The 17,864-nt window shown below is 39.9% G+C and overlaps 1 protein-coding gene and 1 non-coding gene across 2 annotated transcripts; both read left to right on the top strand.

Annotated features, from left to right (window-relative positions):
- The first annotated feature begins 614 nt into the window (after window positions 1-614).
- LOC110488217 (alpha-N-acetylgalactosaminide alpha-2,6-sialyltransferase 1-like) lies at window positions 615-17,388 on the top strand. The gene is made up of 9 exons (XM_021560337.3): window positions 615-811; window positions 1,709-1,922; window positions 2,092-2,257; window positions 9,353-9,512; window positions 10,545-10,683; window positions 11,404-11,507; window positions 11,770-11,853; window positions 14,736-14,835; window positions 15,149-17,388. Exons 1-9 carry the CDS (start codon window positions 708-710, stop codon window positions 15,359-15,361), a joined length of 1,284 nt encoding a protein of 427 aa, XP_021416012.1. The 5' UTR covers window positions 615-707; the 3' UTR covers window positions 15,362-17,388.
- On the top strand, window positions 11,877-11,960 carry LOC118946556 (U6atac minor spliceosomal RNA). The gene has a single exon (XR_005041427.1). It is a non-coding gene; the product is annotated as a U6atac minor spliceosomal RNA (small nuclear RNA).
- Window positions 17,389-17,864: the final 476 nt, after the last annotated feature.

Raw genomic sequence — 17,864 nt, 5'->3', positions numbered from 1 at the left:
TAATATCATAGCTTATGATGGTGTTCCTAAAAAAAAAATTGTCATTTCAAGAGCATCGCCATCGCTTTAAAAAAAATTGTACGGTTGAGGAAATTTACAGACGAAATACAATGCTCTTCTGTAAATGATAAATGATGTTAGTAGAGTTGGCCTTAAAAAAAAAAGGGAATTTAACGCTCCAGATAAAGTTCAGAATGACACACTTTCATCTGTACAACATCTATAGACCTTCATCGCTGTACTGAAAATGACGTATTTGGGTGTTTTTGGAGCCTTTGTTCATGTTTATCTGTGCCTCTGCAGCTGTAGAACGAGTGTGAAAAAGCTTATCGCTGGTGGATAAGTTTCTCAAATCAAAGTGAAATTGTTAAAAAAAAGTGTCTGCACACTTCTGTAACATGGCATTTACCTTAAAAATAGAATTATGTTGAAAAAGGGAACTTGTCCTTTAATTCAAAGGTTCTTTATCGGGCAAGAGTTCTCCATGGACCTTAAGCACTGAGGAAGAACCATTTATGAACCTTTATTTCTGTCTGTGTTGGCTGGCACAACTGTGAAACCAGGCACGTGCCCAAAAGGGGCAGGAGTGAGGTGTAAAAAAAACAAGTCAGCGCATTCCACCATGACCATACACTTCTTAAGAAGATGATTAGAGTCTCTGTCTCAACTGTACCTAGGCAGATCCTCCCTCAATCTCTATCTTGAACATGAGAGCCCAATTCCGGGGAGTTCTCACCTTGGCGCTCATGGTCGCCGTGTGCGCATTGCTCTATGTGCTCCTTTATGGACAAATCTCTGATCATAGCATCGGGTATGTATTCTGCACCAACAAATAGCAATATATCTGACTTGTTTAGCTCGTCAACGGACGGTATTTAGCCTTTAAGATGACACATTGTGGGGGACATTCACAACAAGGATAAAAACTCACAAGTAAAACTCAAACTCAATCATATTTTTTTCTTGTTCCAATTGTTGTATTTGATGCCTATTTGAGGCATTTGAGAACATAAATATAAATGAAAATTAGTTAATTACAGTGCACATATTACTGTGTAATTAAGTATATTCATTCTTACACTAATTGCACTGTACAGCAGTAACCATAACACTGCAGTGTACTTAGTGTAACATTTTTTGATTACAATACTTGTTAAACTGTACTTGCATTAATACTTACATATTAATAATGACATGTAATAATGGATAATAATTATTACTGTTTGATTTGATCATAATGTCCCAAAAAAGAGGTGAAATGATGAAGGGAAACTGATGTTTTCTGATACTTTCAAAATACATTTGTAGCCCAACATTTTTCTCTATGGTTCTATCTGAAAAAATATATTTTTTAAACATTGAAGTGCTAGTAAGATATTGTCATTATTGTGTGTATGGATCCTATCGTTCCGTTGATAGAATCCTAGATGTACATGACATCAGTGCATGATTAAGTGAAAATTCGACCTCAGTGGAAGTTAGGATTTACCTCTGAAGGCTGTTAAAATTGGCCAGCTAAAGGGACATTTTAACACTTTTTTGACATCATATTCATAATTTCTTCGCACCATAACAGTGTTTCAATGTAACCTATAAATCTGAATCTAAAATTGTATAACTGAAAAAACAAAGATGTTCTGTACTCAAAAAGATAAGAAGAAAATATAATGAGAAAACCCCCTATGATGTCATCTTTTATATTGTTTAGCTATTTTCAAAAACTACAACTAGCTCCTCGGGGAGGGCGTCTCTGCGAAACAAATTGTCCTTGTAAAAATACAACAAGAGATGTTTTTACGGCTGGATCCGGGTCTGCACACAAGGAGACCCCCATGCTCCGGCTGCAAAAAAAGGACTTCAAGCAATATCCCATCTGGGCTTCTGAGGATGTTTATGTCCGGGACAAGCAAAAGAGGCAGATGGTAAGCCTGTGTGTTTTAGAGTAGACCGTCACTGGTCAAGGATATGCAAATCATTCACAAATATCCTAGATAAACTGTGTGTGTGTGTGTGTGTGTGTGTGTGTGTGTGTGTGTGTGTGTGTGTGTGTGTGTGTGTGTGTGTGTGTGTGTGTGTGTGTGTGTGTGCCAGACCTGTCCCCAGTCTCTGAGGAACTCCCAGAACACAGGCTTCAAGCAGGCCTTTATACCAGACATCCAGATGTACCTCCACGGAGAACTACTCAACGTGTCAGAGTGGAACAGACTAGCCTACTTCAATAACCCCTTTGGCTTTATGGACTACACTAACTACACAGGTGTGTGTGTCCAGGAGTAGAACTATAATTTGTCAGGCAGCTCAGCTCATAGAGCCAACTCCCTCTCCAGCTGTGTAGACTTTTGAATACGAGATATAATGACACCTACATTCATTATTTACAGTGCCTTTGGAAAGTTTTCAGACCCCTTGACTTTTTCCTCATTTTGTTACGTTACAGCTTTAATCTAAAATGGATTAAATAAATTAAAAAAAATTGTTTAAATGTTTTAAAAACAAAAAAAATGAAATACCTTATTTACATAAGTATTCAGACCCTTTGCTATGAGACTCGATATTGAGCTCAGGGGTGCATCCTGTTTCCATTGATCATCCTTGAGATGTTTCCACAACTTTATTGGAGTCCACCTGTGGTCAATTCAATTGATTGGACATGATTTGGAAAGGCACACAACTGTCTACAGTTGAAGTCGGAAGTTTACATACACTTAGGTTGGAGTCATTAAAACTTGTTTTTCAACCACTCCTTCTTGTTAACAAACTATAGTTTTGGCAAGTCGGTTAGGACATCTACTTTGTGCATGACACGGGTAACTATTCCAACAACTGTTTACAGACAGATTATTTCACTTATAATTAATTGTATCACAATCCCAGTGGGTCAGATGTTCACATACACAAAGTTGACTGTGACTTTAAACAGCTTGGAAAATTCCAGAAGATTATGCCATGGCTTTAGAAGCTTCTGATAGGCTAATTGACATAATGTGAGTCAATTGGAGGTGTACCTGTGGATGTATTTCAAGGCCTACCTTCAAACTCAGTGCCTCTTTGCTTGACATCATGGGAAAATTAAAAGAAATCAGCCAAAACCTCAGAAAAAAATTGCAGACCTCCACAAGTCTTGTTCGTTATTGGGAGAATTTCCAAACGGCTGAAGGTACCACATTCATCTGTACAAACAATAGGACGCAAGTATAAACAGCATGGGACCACGCAGCCATCATACCGCTCAGGAAGGAGACGCGTTCTGTCTCCTAGAGACGAACGTACTTTAGTGCGAAAAGTGCAAATCAATCACAGAACAACAGCAAAGGACCTTGTGAAGATGCTGGAGGAAACAGGTACAAAAGTATCTATATCCACAGTAAAATGAGCCCTATATATACATAGCCTGAAAGGCGCTCAGCAAGGAAGACGCCACTGCTCCAAAACTGCCATTAAAAAAGCCAGACTACGGTTTGCAACTGCACATGGGTACAAAAATCGTACTTTTTGGAGAAATGTCCTCTGGTCTGATCAAACAAAAATAGAACTGTTTGGCCAAAATGACCATTGTTATGTTTGGAGGAATAAGGGGGAGGCTTGCAAGCCGAAGAACACCATCCCAACCATTACGCACGGGGGTGGCAGCATCATGTTGTGGGGGTGCTTTGCTTCAGGAGGGACTGGTCCACTTCACAAAATAGATGGCATCATGAGGAAGGAAAATTATGTGGATATATTGAAGCAACATCTCTAGACATCAGCCAGGAAGTTAATTGAGTGTACGTAAACTTTTGACCCACTTGGAATTTGATGAAAGAAATAAAAGCTGAAAGAAATCATTCCTCTCTACTTTTATTCTGACATTTCACATTCTTAAAAGAAAGTGGTGATCCTAACTGACCTAAGACAGGGAATTGTTACTAGGATTAAATGGCAGGAATTGTGAAAAACTGAGTTTAAATGTATTTGGCTAAGGTGTATGTAAACTTCTGACTTCAACTATATATAAGGTCCCAAAATTGACAGTGCATGTCAGAGCAAAAACCAAGCCATGAAGTCGAAGGAATTGTCCGTGGAGGTCTGAGACAGGATTGTGTCGAGGCGCAGATCTGGGGAAGAGTACCAAAACATTTCTACAGCATTGAAGGTCCCCAAGAACACAGTGGCCTCCATCATTCTTAAATGGAAGAAGTTTGTAACCGGCAAGACTCTTCATAGAGCTGGCCGCCCGGCCAAACTGAGCAATCGGGGGATAAAGGCCTTGGTCAGGGAGGTGACCAAGAACTCGATGGTCCCCATGACAGAGCTCTAGAGTTTATCTGTGGAGATGGGAGAACCTTCCAGAAGGACAACCATCTCTGCAGCACTCCACCAATCAGGCCTTTGTGGTAAAGTGGCCAGACGGAAGCCACTCCTCAATGAAAGGAACCTGCTTGGAGTTTGCCAAAAGGCACCTAAAGACTCATGATCATGAGAAACAAGATTCTCGGGTCTGATGAAACCAAGATTGAACAAGCGTCTGGAGGAAACCTGGCACCATCCCTACGGTGAAGCATGGTGGTTGCAGCATCATGCTGTGAGGGTGTTTTTAAGAGGCAGGGACTGGGAGAATAGTCAGGATTGAGAGAAAGATGAACGGAGTAAAGTACAGAGAGATCCTTGATGAAAACCTGCTCCAGGGTGCTCAGGACCTCAGACTGGGGCACAGATTCACCTTCCAACAGGACAACATCCCTAAGCACACAGCAAAGCAATTGCAGGAGTGGCTTTGGGACAAGTCTAAATGTCCTTGAGTGGCCCAGCTAGAGCCCGGACTTGAACCCAATCAAACATCTCTGGAGAGTCCTGATAATAGCTGCACAGCAACACTCCCCATCCAATCTGACAGAGCTTGAGAGGATCTGCAGAGAAGAATGGGAGGAACTCCCTAAATAGACTCAAGGCTGTAATCGCTGCCAAAGGTGTTTCAACAAAGTACTGCGTGAAGGGTCTGAATACTTATGTAAGTGTGATATATATATATATATATATATATATATATATATATATATATTTTTTTTTTTAAATGTATTAGCAAACATTTCTAAAAACCTGTTGTTGCTCTGTCATTATGGGGTATTCTGTGTAGATTTATGAGGGGGGAAAACGATTTAATACATTTTAGAATAAGGCTTTAGAATAAGGCTTTAACCTAACAAAATGTTGGAAAAGTCAAGGGGTCTGAATACTTTCCGAAGGCACTGTATCCTTTGGTACTTATCATACCTGGCTAGATCACAAAATAATACAGCGTTAAAGAGGGCAGGTCTACATTGGCTAAAGGAGTGCATTGGGCTTATTACCGCCCAGTAGTAAAATGACACGTGACCGTTGAGTTACGGTTATCTCCTTTTATGCACACTGGCCATGTGTTGGTAGTACCCAACTCACTAAACAATCATCAGGTCACTTTTGGTTGGGTATTCAGGGCTCTGTGGTCCCTCTAACCACTCTGACATCAATGCAAATACAATGGAAAATCACACCAAACACTTAAAACTCACCGTGATTGACAAATTTGAAGAAAGACGTTCAACATTAGATTGAAACTGAGTGGAAAACATGGGAGTTGTGGATGTTGTTTCAAAGCCTAACAGCTAAAGCCTAACAGAAGGAAATGGACAGCTTTCTAAGGGGATTTATTCATTCAAAACACCCATACCCATATTAGAGCTTAAGCATATGCGTAGGCCCAAGCTTTTGTAATTGCCTTTGAGTATGGTCAGTATTATTATTACTGGATGTACTGTTTACCTTAATGCTACTCCTCAAACATTCTATCCATAAGTCTGGGAGACAACATATGTGCCTAGGCGATGCTGTTGATTCGTTCATTGATTGTGCAGGGCGACTTATAGAGTTACCCTACAACTATAGTGAATTTGTATTTGATTTGGAATGGCCTAATACTAGGGCATTATCTTTAGTGACAGAATATCTCACCACCTTGCATTTCCATCTCCCCTCTCCTTCATTCCTTTCTCGAGCACGCAAAGACAGGGACTGTCAACAGTGTAATGAAATATGTTTTGTTGTGAAAACATGTTACTATTGATGTTCCCAAACAGATTTCACTTGGTTCCCAAATTAAAATCTGGGTAGCTGCAGGAACAGGGTTGGAACGCCCATGGCATACAGAGTTTTGGCGGAATATCACCTTTCACGCACGGAGAGGCAACATTGCTCCTCAAACAGTTGTTGATGTGTGGAGTGAAATAACCAGAGTAGCCTGCTGTGCACTAGTGAAAAGAGAACCTGTGAATAAGTGCCTCCATTTGCTATTCCAGTGCATATGGACAGGGGTGCAACTTTCACTGGGGACAGGGGGGGCATTCTGAAATTGCATTCTTGTCCCCCCCAGTTTTCAGGACCATGTGGATGCCTCCGAGCAGACGGGTTGGCTGCTTAGCGTGTTAATCCGACTGGGTAAAAATATTATAATAAGTAAAAACACAAATATTATGTCCCTCCCGCATCTAAAACCAAAGATGCACCCCTGCATGTGGATGGCATGTATGTTTTCCCCTGCCAGTGTTCCTGTCCATTTAATAATGGGACATTCTAAATAAAAAAACTAATTTTACATATTAGTAAAGACAAGATAAAATTGAGAATATTCTGATGGTGGAAAAATATGATAACTTGATGAGAGAACAGTGTGTGCACCCTGAGGCAAGGAACATTCTCAAATGCTCATTAGCCTCAAGTTACATCATGCAGCCCATTAACACTATCGTTCAAAAGTTTGGGGTCACTTAGAAATATCCATGTTTTTGAAAGAATAGCACATTTTTCGTCCATTAAAATAACATCAAATTGATCTGAAATACAGTGTAGACATTGTTAATGTTGTAAATGACAATTGTAGCTGGAAACGGCTGCTTTTTTAAAATGGAATATCTACGTAGGCATACAGAGGCCCATTATCAGCAACCATCACTCCTGTGTTCCAATGGTACGTTGTGTTAGCTAATCCAAGTTGATCATTTTAAAAGGCTAACTGATCATTAGAAAACTATTTTGCAATTATGTTAGCACAGCTGAAAACAGCCTACACCAGTCTCAATATCAACAGTAAAGAGGCGACTCCGGGATGCTGGCCTTCTAGGCAGAGTTGTACGAGATCTTCAGTTTCTTGGCAATTTCTCGCAAGGAATAGCCTTCATTTCTCTGAACAAGAATAGACTGATGAGTTTCAGAAGAAAGTGCTTTGTTTTCTGGCCATCAGCTGCTTGCTTGTACAGTATTTATGGAGGCCTGTCCATGCTGAACTGTTTATGTTAATTAAAGTTAAATTACCGTGAGACCGGCAGTCTTTTGCATGACAATAACCGGCTGATAAAATACAGCCACAGCCCTAGGTGTGCAGCCTCAGGAATACGACATAAAGAAAGAAACAGCAAGACAGAGAATGGAAAAAGCAAGTAGCATATGCATTTGATTGCCCGAAGGAAGTCCTTTGCTTAAAGCTGCTATATGTAACTTTTTGCGTGACCCCACCAAAAACACATAGAATTGTGAGTTATAAATCTGTCATTCTTATTAAAACCAAGTCCAAGAAGTGGTAGATCTCTTCTAAGTTTCCATTTCTATGGTTCCCTTTCTTAAGTTACATTTTTGCTACTTTCAGTTTTGTACAGTGGTACGTATTCATGGATAACAAGGGAAGTCAGGCTTCCCCAAACAATTGACAAAATAAATAAAGAAAAAACTGAGTGAGCTCAACTGTGAACAGTCCTGCCGCACCAAAAAAACATTATAAAAGGAAGCCAGTTTGGATTTGGCTTCCCTCCAATCACATCAAATTGAGAGCAATATGTAGCTAGACTAAGACTAATGATAACTAGCTAACGTTGCCCATGAAAGGAAGGTAGGGTAGCGAGCAAGCATTTTAGCCAGGTAGCCTAGAACAAAAAGGAATAAAAGTGTGTACTATATGACAGTGCGATAGACCGTTTCGTCAACATGAAAGAGAGGAGGATGGCATTGGTGTTTCTCCACAAGTAGGGTGAGTCAACAACTTTTTTCTACTTGCACGAACACAGAAATTAGAAACATGGACAGCCACATCATATTTAGCTTATGTGGATAGGACTAAATCTTTTTGGGGATCTTTTAATTGTCTCTGTATTAGACCAAGCATAAGTGATTTGATGATGTTGAAATACTGAATTTGAAATGGTGCTGAAATAGTGGAGTTAGCTCCTGTTTTTATTTAGACTTGGTTCTAAATCAATAGTTGTTTAATAGTCCAGAAATGTCAGAAACATTAACTTGCTTGACCGTGCTGTAGGTCATGTAACTGTTTGTTACATGCAATATGCTTTGTGGAATCCACCAGACAGATGTTGTTCTCTAGTTTTGTAATGAAACAAAGGTGTGGTTGAATTTATTCTGCCACTGTGTCTTCTTCTTGTCTCAGCCTTAGGGCTATATATCACGGTGGCATGGCATATGAACTAACAGGTTATAGAGCAAAGAACGCAATTATTATTAACACAGGTTGTAATATGGCATTTTCTTCCTGGCTTGGCTTCACCAGTGATTTTACCAACACACTGTTAAGTACACCAGCGTACACCATATTCAAACAGCTGAAAATACAATATTTTTTCTTCTGGAAAATATATTTCACAGCGGATTAGATGGTACAATGATTCTCTATACCATAGTTTCTTGTTTTGTCACATAAACTGAAATTAGGCAAACTATTAGAATTTTAGCAACCACAAAATTGTTGAGCGGTTTCTGCATATTGCACTTTTAAAGGGATACTGCAATGAAAAATGGGAAATAAAACTATTGGCTATGTTTTCCCTTCATGTCCTGGTCATTTATTCAACCTTCTGTGCTTGTTTCTATTATCCAAGTGACTTTTGCGCATTTTAACATTTGAGCAATGTTTGACACATTTGGAATCTCTACCCTATAGGCCCTTTTGGTCAATGTCATAGTGCCTTGTATGCATGCTGGACCAGTTTGACTGGATGTTTTAACTCCATGAATCTTGGAAACTCCAGAAGCGTCATGGGACCGTTCAGATCAAGTTAACTTTATTCTAAAACTGAATAAAACCGTCTTGTCTCGGCTGTTGTATCTGTACCGGGCTTGAACTTTTTCCAGATTTTTACTGCAGCCTATGCAACGTAAAGTGTCAGAGTTTATTTTCGTCAACGAGCCAATGGTTTATTTACTGTTTCTACTGGTATGTATATCTACTTGGCCTTTATTATTAAGACATTGTGAATGGAGTGGTTACAAAGTATTTCCAAAGTGCCCCTTTATTGAATCCCCCCAAAAAATAGGTTTTGTATCTGTGTGTTTACAGAGATAAAGGCAGTGGTGGATCTGATTCCCAAGCCCAGAGAGCCCCTGCTCTTGCCACGGGGAAACCCTGGGTGTATACGCTGTGCTGTGGTGGCAACAGGAGGAATACTCAACGGCTCTAGGATGGGCAAGGAGATAGATGCTCACGACTATGTGTTCCGGTCAGTGGGGCCATTGTGGTCTGTGTGTGTGTGTGGTGTGTGTGTCTCTGTGTGTGTTGCTGTGAGTGCATGCATCAGCACATTGCAATGTACAGTAGAAACAAAATGCACCAATCAGTAAGGATAAAAAGCTAATTAAAACAAACACGTTGATATTAACGTTTCAGCTATAACCTATTTTTATTTCTGGATCATGACTTTGTGTTTGAAGTCAGGAGATAGACTCCCATGAGAATAAAACGAGCTGTGAGTTTAACTCCTGGCCGTACTCCTGGCAAGCACTGGAGGTGTTCATCAGGATAGTCCAAATAACTTTATTTTCTCCAGTATGTTCGCTACATCAAATATTTGTTGTACTTTGTTTTATTAAGGTATGGTTACAGTATGTTTGGAATGGGATTTATTCAGCAACACACACACATAGACATACAGAATAAGCGTTTAGTTTACAATATTGCTATCTGGACGTTGTCACTCTCTCCGCCCTGGAGCCACCATTTTCTTTTATCTGACAGGGTCCATTTGTGTCAGGGAGGGAAGGGATATGAGACACACCTTTTAAGTGCATTGTGGGATTGGCTGGGATGCTGATGGGGACTGACTGCCTAGAAATGTCTGCATGCTTAGCCTGAAGCATTGCGGGTGAATGAAAGGACTGATGTAAACTTGGCAGAATGGTCGCCATGTTAGCTGGGCTGCTCCACTGGTTCACCTGGTCTGACTTTGTAAAGGTTATTAAAGGATTTCGGACTGTGGAGCCTGTGGAAATAGGGCTGAATGATCGACTATGAGCTCATACATGGATTAGTAGGTTGAATCGCATTAGAATGATACAGACACAGTCAGAATCTGATATTGCCAATTAGGATTAGACATGTTACAATATAGACAACACAACTGTTATGTGTGCAACATACTTACCAATTATCATGATCATGTCAATGTAATGGAGGTGGTCAACATTTGCGTGATGAGTGGTGACTAACCTTTCCTTTCTCTTCCTGTCTCTGTCCCTGTTCCTGTCTCTGTCAGGATGAATGGTGCCGTAACCAAGGGTTACGAGGAGGATGTAGGCAACAGAACCTCGGTCTACGTTCACACCGCCCACTCCATCACCCAGTCTCTTCTCATATTCAAGAAATACGGCTACAACAGTGCACCGCATGACAAGGTAGGTAACCGAAGTGCTGCTGCTGTACTGACACGAGGCTACAGTGACTTTTTAAAGGTTCATGACTGAGATGGTATTAAGTTTTCACTGTAATGGGGACATTTAAGATCAATCAAGTTCATATTTTCAGTTTATAGTGCAATGTTTAGAGTGCAACACAATGTTAAGCATCTTTCTATGTTTTCCCTTTCTGTTTTACACATGATTTCCAGTGTTCTGTTTGTGACACTGGGTGCAGCTTGATGGGCACTAGACTTGAAGCTGAATGTTATGGATTGTTCTCTTATCTGTTGATAGCGATTGACACCAGACTGGAGGACCAAGTTCAAGGACCAAGGACATACTGATTATTCACTGTTGGTTTGTCTTCTGTGGAAGAACACAGTGTGGTTCTGTAGCAGATGACAAAGTCCCTGCCTTTTGTTTTGACTTCCTACAAGCCTGTCGGGCTGGTGTTTACAGAACAGTTGTCTGCTGATTAGGATATAAGGGTCTTCTCAGAGAAGGCCAGTTAGACATTTTCTCTGCTTCTCTGGTGTAGGTGTCTCCCTGTTGCAACTTGTAATAAACCGGATAGATTTTTTTATTGATTTAATCTGCGACTGCTCTGCTCTTTAGGTCAGATGGAAATTCCTATTACACTCACACACACTCACGCACCCACACGTAGGCATGCACACACACATACTGCTGAGTGCTGAGTGTGCCTGTTCTGTGCAGGGAATAAAGTATGTGCTGATTCCAGAGGGGCTGAGGGATTTCCAGTGGCTAAAGGGTCTGTTGGGGAGGACAACTGTCTCTGATGGACCCTACAGGAACAGACGGTAAGCCTGTGACGTGGTCTCACACACTGACACTCTTTGCTCTCACGACTATCTATTGGTCCATTGTGCCAGGCAAGCTCAGCTAAAGTCATTTTTAGATTTAAAATAGTTTTTGAACCCAGTTCTGACGCACGCACGCACGCACACGCACACACACACACACACACACACACACACACACACACACACACACACACACACACACACACACACACACACACAAACACACTGCTCAGTGTTGTGTTTGCTGTCTTATCTGCAGACCGTGGATGCAATACTCAGGAGAGTTTGATGAGAACCGCTTCTATGTTCTTCACCCTGACTTCCTCAGATACGCCCGTAACAGGTATAACAAACAGCGTCCAATAACAGTTGTATGAAAGGAGAGAAGGCTAGCCCTCTGCTTGAGAAGGATGCAATAGGTCCTAATGTAGCCTAGGTACCAGTCTGTTTCAGCTCTCTTGCCAACTCCATATGGAATTGTCTTCTCTAGCAATGACACGGTGTACAAGGAGTGAAATGGTAGCCAAACAGACTAGTACCCAGACTAGTCCTAGTGGCCTTCAACACACATACGGTTAAGGAATTGCCAGCTACTTTGTGGCACATTCAATGTGGTCAATTCTGGCTCTGTTGATAGGGCACGGTGCTAGCAATCCCATGATTGTGTGTTCAATTCTCACTGGGACCACACATGTGAAACTGTATGCACGCATCACTCTAAATTGCTATGGATAAAAGTGTCTGCTTAATGGCTTATATTATTTTTAAGGAGACACACAACATAGAAATTACTAGTATAGTAATGGCGCCAAGTCAGCTACAGTGCCTTCAGAAAGTATTCACATCCCTTGACTTTCTCCACATTTTGTTGTGTTACAGCCTGAATTTAACATTTATTCAATTTAGATGTGTTTTGTCTCTGGCCTACACACAATACCCCATAATGTCAAAGTGGAATTATGCGTTTGGAAAATTTTCCGAATTAAAAATGAAAAGCTGAAATGTCTTGAGTCAATGAGTATTCAACCCCTTTGTTATGGCATTCCTAAATAAGTTAATGAGTAAAAATGTGCTCAACAAGTCACATAATAATGGGCTCTGTGTGCCTTAATAGCGCTTAGCATGATTTTTGAATGACAACCTCATTTCTATATTCCACACATACAATTGTCTGTAAGGTCCCTCAGTTGAGCAGTGAATTTCAAACACAGATTCTATCACAAAGAGCAGGGAGGATTTCCAATGCCTCGCAATGCGACTTGAAAATGGTTGTCTAGCGATAATCAGCATCCAATTTGACAGGGCTTGACTTTTTTTTAAAAAAATAGTTATGGGAAAATATTGTACAATCCAGGTGTGCAAAGCTCTTAGAGACACCCAGAAAGAGTCACAGCTGTAATCGCTGCCAAAGGTGATTCCAACATGTACTGACTCAGGGGTGTGAATACTTATGCAAATTAGATATTTCTGTATTTCATTTTTAATACATTTGCTAAAATTTCTAAAAACATGTTTTCACTTTTTCATTGTGTAGGTGATAATTATTTGTTTAATGCATTTTGAATTCAGGCTGTAACACAACAAAATGTGGAATAAGTCAAAGGGCGTGAATACTTTCTGAAGGCGGTGTAGGTAGAACCACGTGATCACATAGTGCATGCAGTGCAGTACAGCACTCGCTTCTATGTTACAGTTGAAGTCAGATAGTTTACATACACCTTAGCCAAATACATTTAAACTCAGTTTTTCACAATTCCTGACATTTAATCCTCGTAAAAATTCCCTGTCTTAGGTCAGTTAGGATCATCACTTTATTTAAAAAATGTGACATGTCTGAATAATAGTAAAGAGAATGATTTATTTCAGATTTTATTTCTTTCATCACATTCCCAGTGGGTCAGAAGTTTACATACACTCAATTACTATTTGGTAGCATTGCCTTTCAATTGTTTAACTTGGGATAAACGTTTCAGGTAGCCTTCCACAAGCTTCCCACAATAAGTTGGGTCAATCTTGACCCATTCCTCCTGACAGAGCAGGTGTAACTGAGTCAGGTTTGTAGGCCTCCTTGCTCGCACACACTTTTTCAGTTCTGCCCTCAAATTCTCTATAGGATTGAGGTCAGGGCTTTGTGATGGCCACTCCAACTGACTGATGTCTGACTGATGCCTGACTGATGTCTTGAGATGTTGCTTCAATATATTCACATAATTTTCCATCCTCATGTAGCCATCTATTTTGTGAAGTGCACCAGTCCCTCCTGCAGCAAAGCACCCCCACAACATGATGCTGCTACCCCCGTGCTTTACGGTTGGGATGATGTTCTTTGGCTTGCAAGCCTCCCCTTTTCCTCCAAACATAATAATGGTCATTATGGCCAAACAGTTCTATTTTTGTTTCATCAGATCAGCGGACATTTCTCCAAAAAGTAATGTCTTTGCCCCCATGTGCAGTTGCAAACCGTAGTCTGGCTATTTTATGGCGGTTTTGGAGCAGTGGCTTCTTCCTTGCTGAGCGCCTTTCAGGCTATGTCGATATAGGACTTGTTTTACTGTGGATATAGATACTTTTGTACCTCTTTCCTCCAGCATCTTCACAAGGTCCTTTGCTGTTGTTCTGGGATTGATTTGCACTTTTCGAACCAAAGAATGTTCATCTCTAGGAGACAGAACGCGTCTCCTTCCTGAGCGGTATGACGGCTGCGTGGTGTTTATACTTGCGTACTATTGTTTGTACAGATGAACGTTGTACCTTCAGGCGTTTGGAAATTGCTCCCAAGGATGAACCAGACTTGTGAAAATCTTGGCTGATTTCTTTTGATTTTTCCAAGATGTCAAGCAAAGAGGCACCGAGTTTGAAGGTAGGCCTTGAACTGCATCCACAGGTACACCTCCAATTGACTCAAAAATGTCAGTTAGCCTATCAGAAGCTTCTAAAGCCATGACATCATTTTCTGGAAATGTCCAAGCTGTTTAAAGGCACAGTCAACTTAGTGTATGTAAACTTCTGACCCACTGGAATTGTGATACAGTGAATTATAAGTGAAATAATCTGTCTGTAAACATGCACAAAGTAGATGTCCTTACCGACTTGCCAAAACTATAGTTTTTGTGGAGTGGTTGAAAAATGTGTTTTAATGACTCCAACCTAAGGTTATGTAAACTTCCTACTTCAACTGTACATCTGAAATGAAACTGTGTGTATATCTGTGCTCCTCATTCGTAGGTTCATGTGGTCCCAGGCGCTGAAGGGTTCTTATTGGGCTATATGCAGACCTACTAACGGAGCATTCACACTCTTCCTGGCCCTGCACACCTGTGATGTGGTTAGTCTGCACCACACACACACATACACGCACACGCACACACACACACACACACACACACACAATTTCAATTTAGAAGTAACTTAGAAGCGAGTGCTGTACTGCACTACATCTGCTGAATGTAATTACGTTGTTGTACATCACTGACTTGGCGCCATGACTATGCTGAAACAGACCATTGAGGTATTTGATGGTCTTATGATGCTGGTCTTCTTTATTGAAATTGGGGCTCTAGTTTAAAGTAGTGCACAATAGTGTGAGAGGAACATGGTAGCATCTGAGATCATCTATCTCTCCTTCTGCCCTGTCTCAGGTGGATGCGTATGGATTCATCACTGAGGACCACAGTAAATATCCTAACTACTATGCTGAGAGACACTCTAAAACCAGAGTCATCTTCTACGCTAATCACGACTACAACCTAGAGATCAAGACCTGGAAGAAACTACATGACACCAAGATCATCAGGCTTTATCAGAGACAGGAGAGCCCAGAGAGAAAGACAAGAAAGCCAACAGAACCATAAAACCCTGTCTGACTGCAGAGATGAGCAAAGATACATTGGCATGTCATGTATCTTGTTACAAAATAAACTAAAGACCAATGCATTTATATCAGAATAAACAACAAAATACTGGTGCCAAGTAATGTATTTAATTCAAATGCATGTATTATCCATCCCATGCCATCATGGGCAACAGTGAAAGCTGTTACGTTCAAGTAGGTTTAAGTTTTTCTCGGGCGTTGTGGACGGGGATGGCAAATAGGTATCTGCCTCAGGTGCCAAAGGTAGCACACTCGAATCCAGCAATTGAAAGTTGTTTTTTCGATTTTTGTTTTAAGCCTATCCCAAACCTTCACTCTTACCTTAACCATTTGGAGTTCATGCCTAACCTTACAATTTCAGAGTTAATGTCTAAACTTAATTCTAACATTTACAATTCAGAGTTAATGCCTGAACTTAATTCTAACACTTAAAATTCAAAGTTAATGCCTAAACTTAATTCTAACACTTACAATTCAAAGTTAATGCCTACACTTAATTATAACATTGACAATTTAGAGTTAATGCCTAAACTTAACCATAAATACTTAAAAATTTGACTTTTGCAACAACTTTGAAATTTGACGTTTGAGAAACATGGACGAATGTCTATTTCTGACTTGAGACTGCGAGAGCTAGTTGACAAATAGCCTATAATACTGGTGCCAAGTAATGTATTTAATTAAAATACATGTAAAATACATTTGCAAGTAGCCCCCTTTCTATATGGTTTGTGTTAACATTGCTTTAAAGTAATTTGTCAACATATTGTGACGTGGAATCTACATGGAAAATACATTGGATTTGGAAAAAGTAATCAACTGTTGTTTTGAGGGTGAAATTTCAACCATTGGGTTATGTCTTCGTGGTAACCAAATTTCAACACACACAAACCTTGTATAAAATATATTGAATGTGTACCTTTAACCCTCATGGGAATTGGCCTATATGGATAGGGCTAATGTAAATGCGTCTTACAGAAGTAAATGCTTAATCATGATCAATGATTAATTGATAGACAAGCTGACATTAAAGCCACACTAAGTTAGTGGCACAGATGGAACTATCGAAGCAGAAGATAAATCTCATTCAAATGTTGATATTTGATATTTGCGTTGACAATCAAAGGATTCAATAGCACTTTTGAAATACAATAAATAGCTTATTAAGTTGTTGATAAGTTAACAAGTTATGTGTTAAATTCACATTTGCAAGTCAACCTAAAATAAATGTTAATGAATGCAATTAAACGATATAATCTCAACTGCAATCCAGGTAATTTGGTTGTGCTATTGGATGAAGCACAGAGATAACACATTAATATGTTGTATGAATAAACCAAATATCTGACATTGTATTCACATTTGAACATTGCTGTGCTTTTAAATGGTTGAAAGCGCAGTGATAGAGATTTGGGTGACTAAGCCAAAAATGGAACATTGTTTTTCCATTTGAAATTGGTTGTGCTTTTAGATGGTTGAAAGCACATTGGAAACTCAATTAACTTTTTGCTGTCTTTTTGAGCGGGTGAATATAGTTTGTAAGGGGTGCACACGAATGCTCACAGCTAAAAACGAAATGCTGATATCGGGACCTTGACAAATTTAGCAGTGAGTATGTGAACACCATGAAAACACACAAGACGGATGGCTATGGCTATGCTCAACATGTATATTATTATTCTGGCTTTATCTAGTTTTATTTGTGATATTTTACCTTGCCTCACTGGCTTGCTAACTTCCTAGGTAATCAATCCTCCGATGACATCTGTGATGTTGTAGACGATAACCACCGAGGTAAAGATAGTTTCAAGTTGGAACTTTGACGGATTTTCGATGGATTTTCACTCTTTCAGACCTCAATAGCTTTCAAACCACTTGAGCCACAGACTCCTAATAAGTGTCATGATGTTGGAAAAATTGTGCACAACATTGCTCAGGTCTTATTTTCACGATTTGGACATTAATTCACTTTCCAAAGCTAATAAACATGTGGAAATATGAGCAGCATTTTGTATTCCTAGTTGAACTAGTTAGGGAGCATAAACAAAGTACACATTTTTTACATTCAAATTTCCATAGCTCCTTGGTCATGTGACCTACTTGACTCAAACAAGGTTCAGAATGTCCACTGACTACCCTTCTATATTGCACAACCTTTGGTTTGTCCATTTTCATCTCACACATTTTTACATTATTTTTTCGAAATTTCAAATTCCAATAGCTCCTTGGTCATGTGACCTACTGACTTCAAACAAGGTTCAGAATGTACACTCAGTGGGCCTACACACTGCACACCCTTTAGTTTGTTCATTTTCATCTCACTCGATTTTACATTCATTTTTCAAAGTGAAAAACTTCAATCACTCCTTGGTCATGTGACCTACTGGACTCAAACAAATTTCAGAATGTCCACAGACTAGCCTTATATATTGCACACTCTTGTTTGTGTACGGTAACATACATACATACATTTTTCATAGTTT

Source organism: Oncorhynchus mykiss, chromosome 30 (genome assembly GCF_057628025.1).
Source record: "Oncorhynchus mykiss isolate SJ-2025 chromosome 30, ASM5762802v1, whole genome shotgun sequence".
Taxonomy (NCBI): Eukaryota; Metazoa; Chordata; class Actinopteri; order Salmoniformes; family Salmonidae; genus Oncorhynchus; species Oncorhynchus mykiss.
This window is presented reverse-complemented; position numbering and strand designations above follow the sequence as displayed.

Bases quoted from the DNA above. Each gene is read 5' to 3' on its own strand.
- LOC110488217 (XM_021560337.3), top strand. From the start codon at position 708: ATGAGAGCCCAATTCCGGGGAGTTCTCACCTTGGCGCTCATGGTCGCC. The intron at 812-1,708 runs GTATGTATTCTG...TATATTGTTTAG, and splicing joins ATCTCTGATCATAGCATCGG to CTATTTTCAAAAACTACAAC. The intron at 2,258-9,352 runs GTGTGTGTGTCC...GTGTGTTTACAG, and splicing joins GGACTACACTAACTACACAG to AGATAAAGGCAGTGGTGGAT.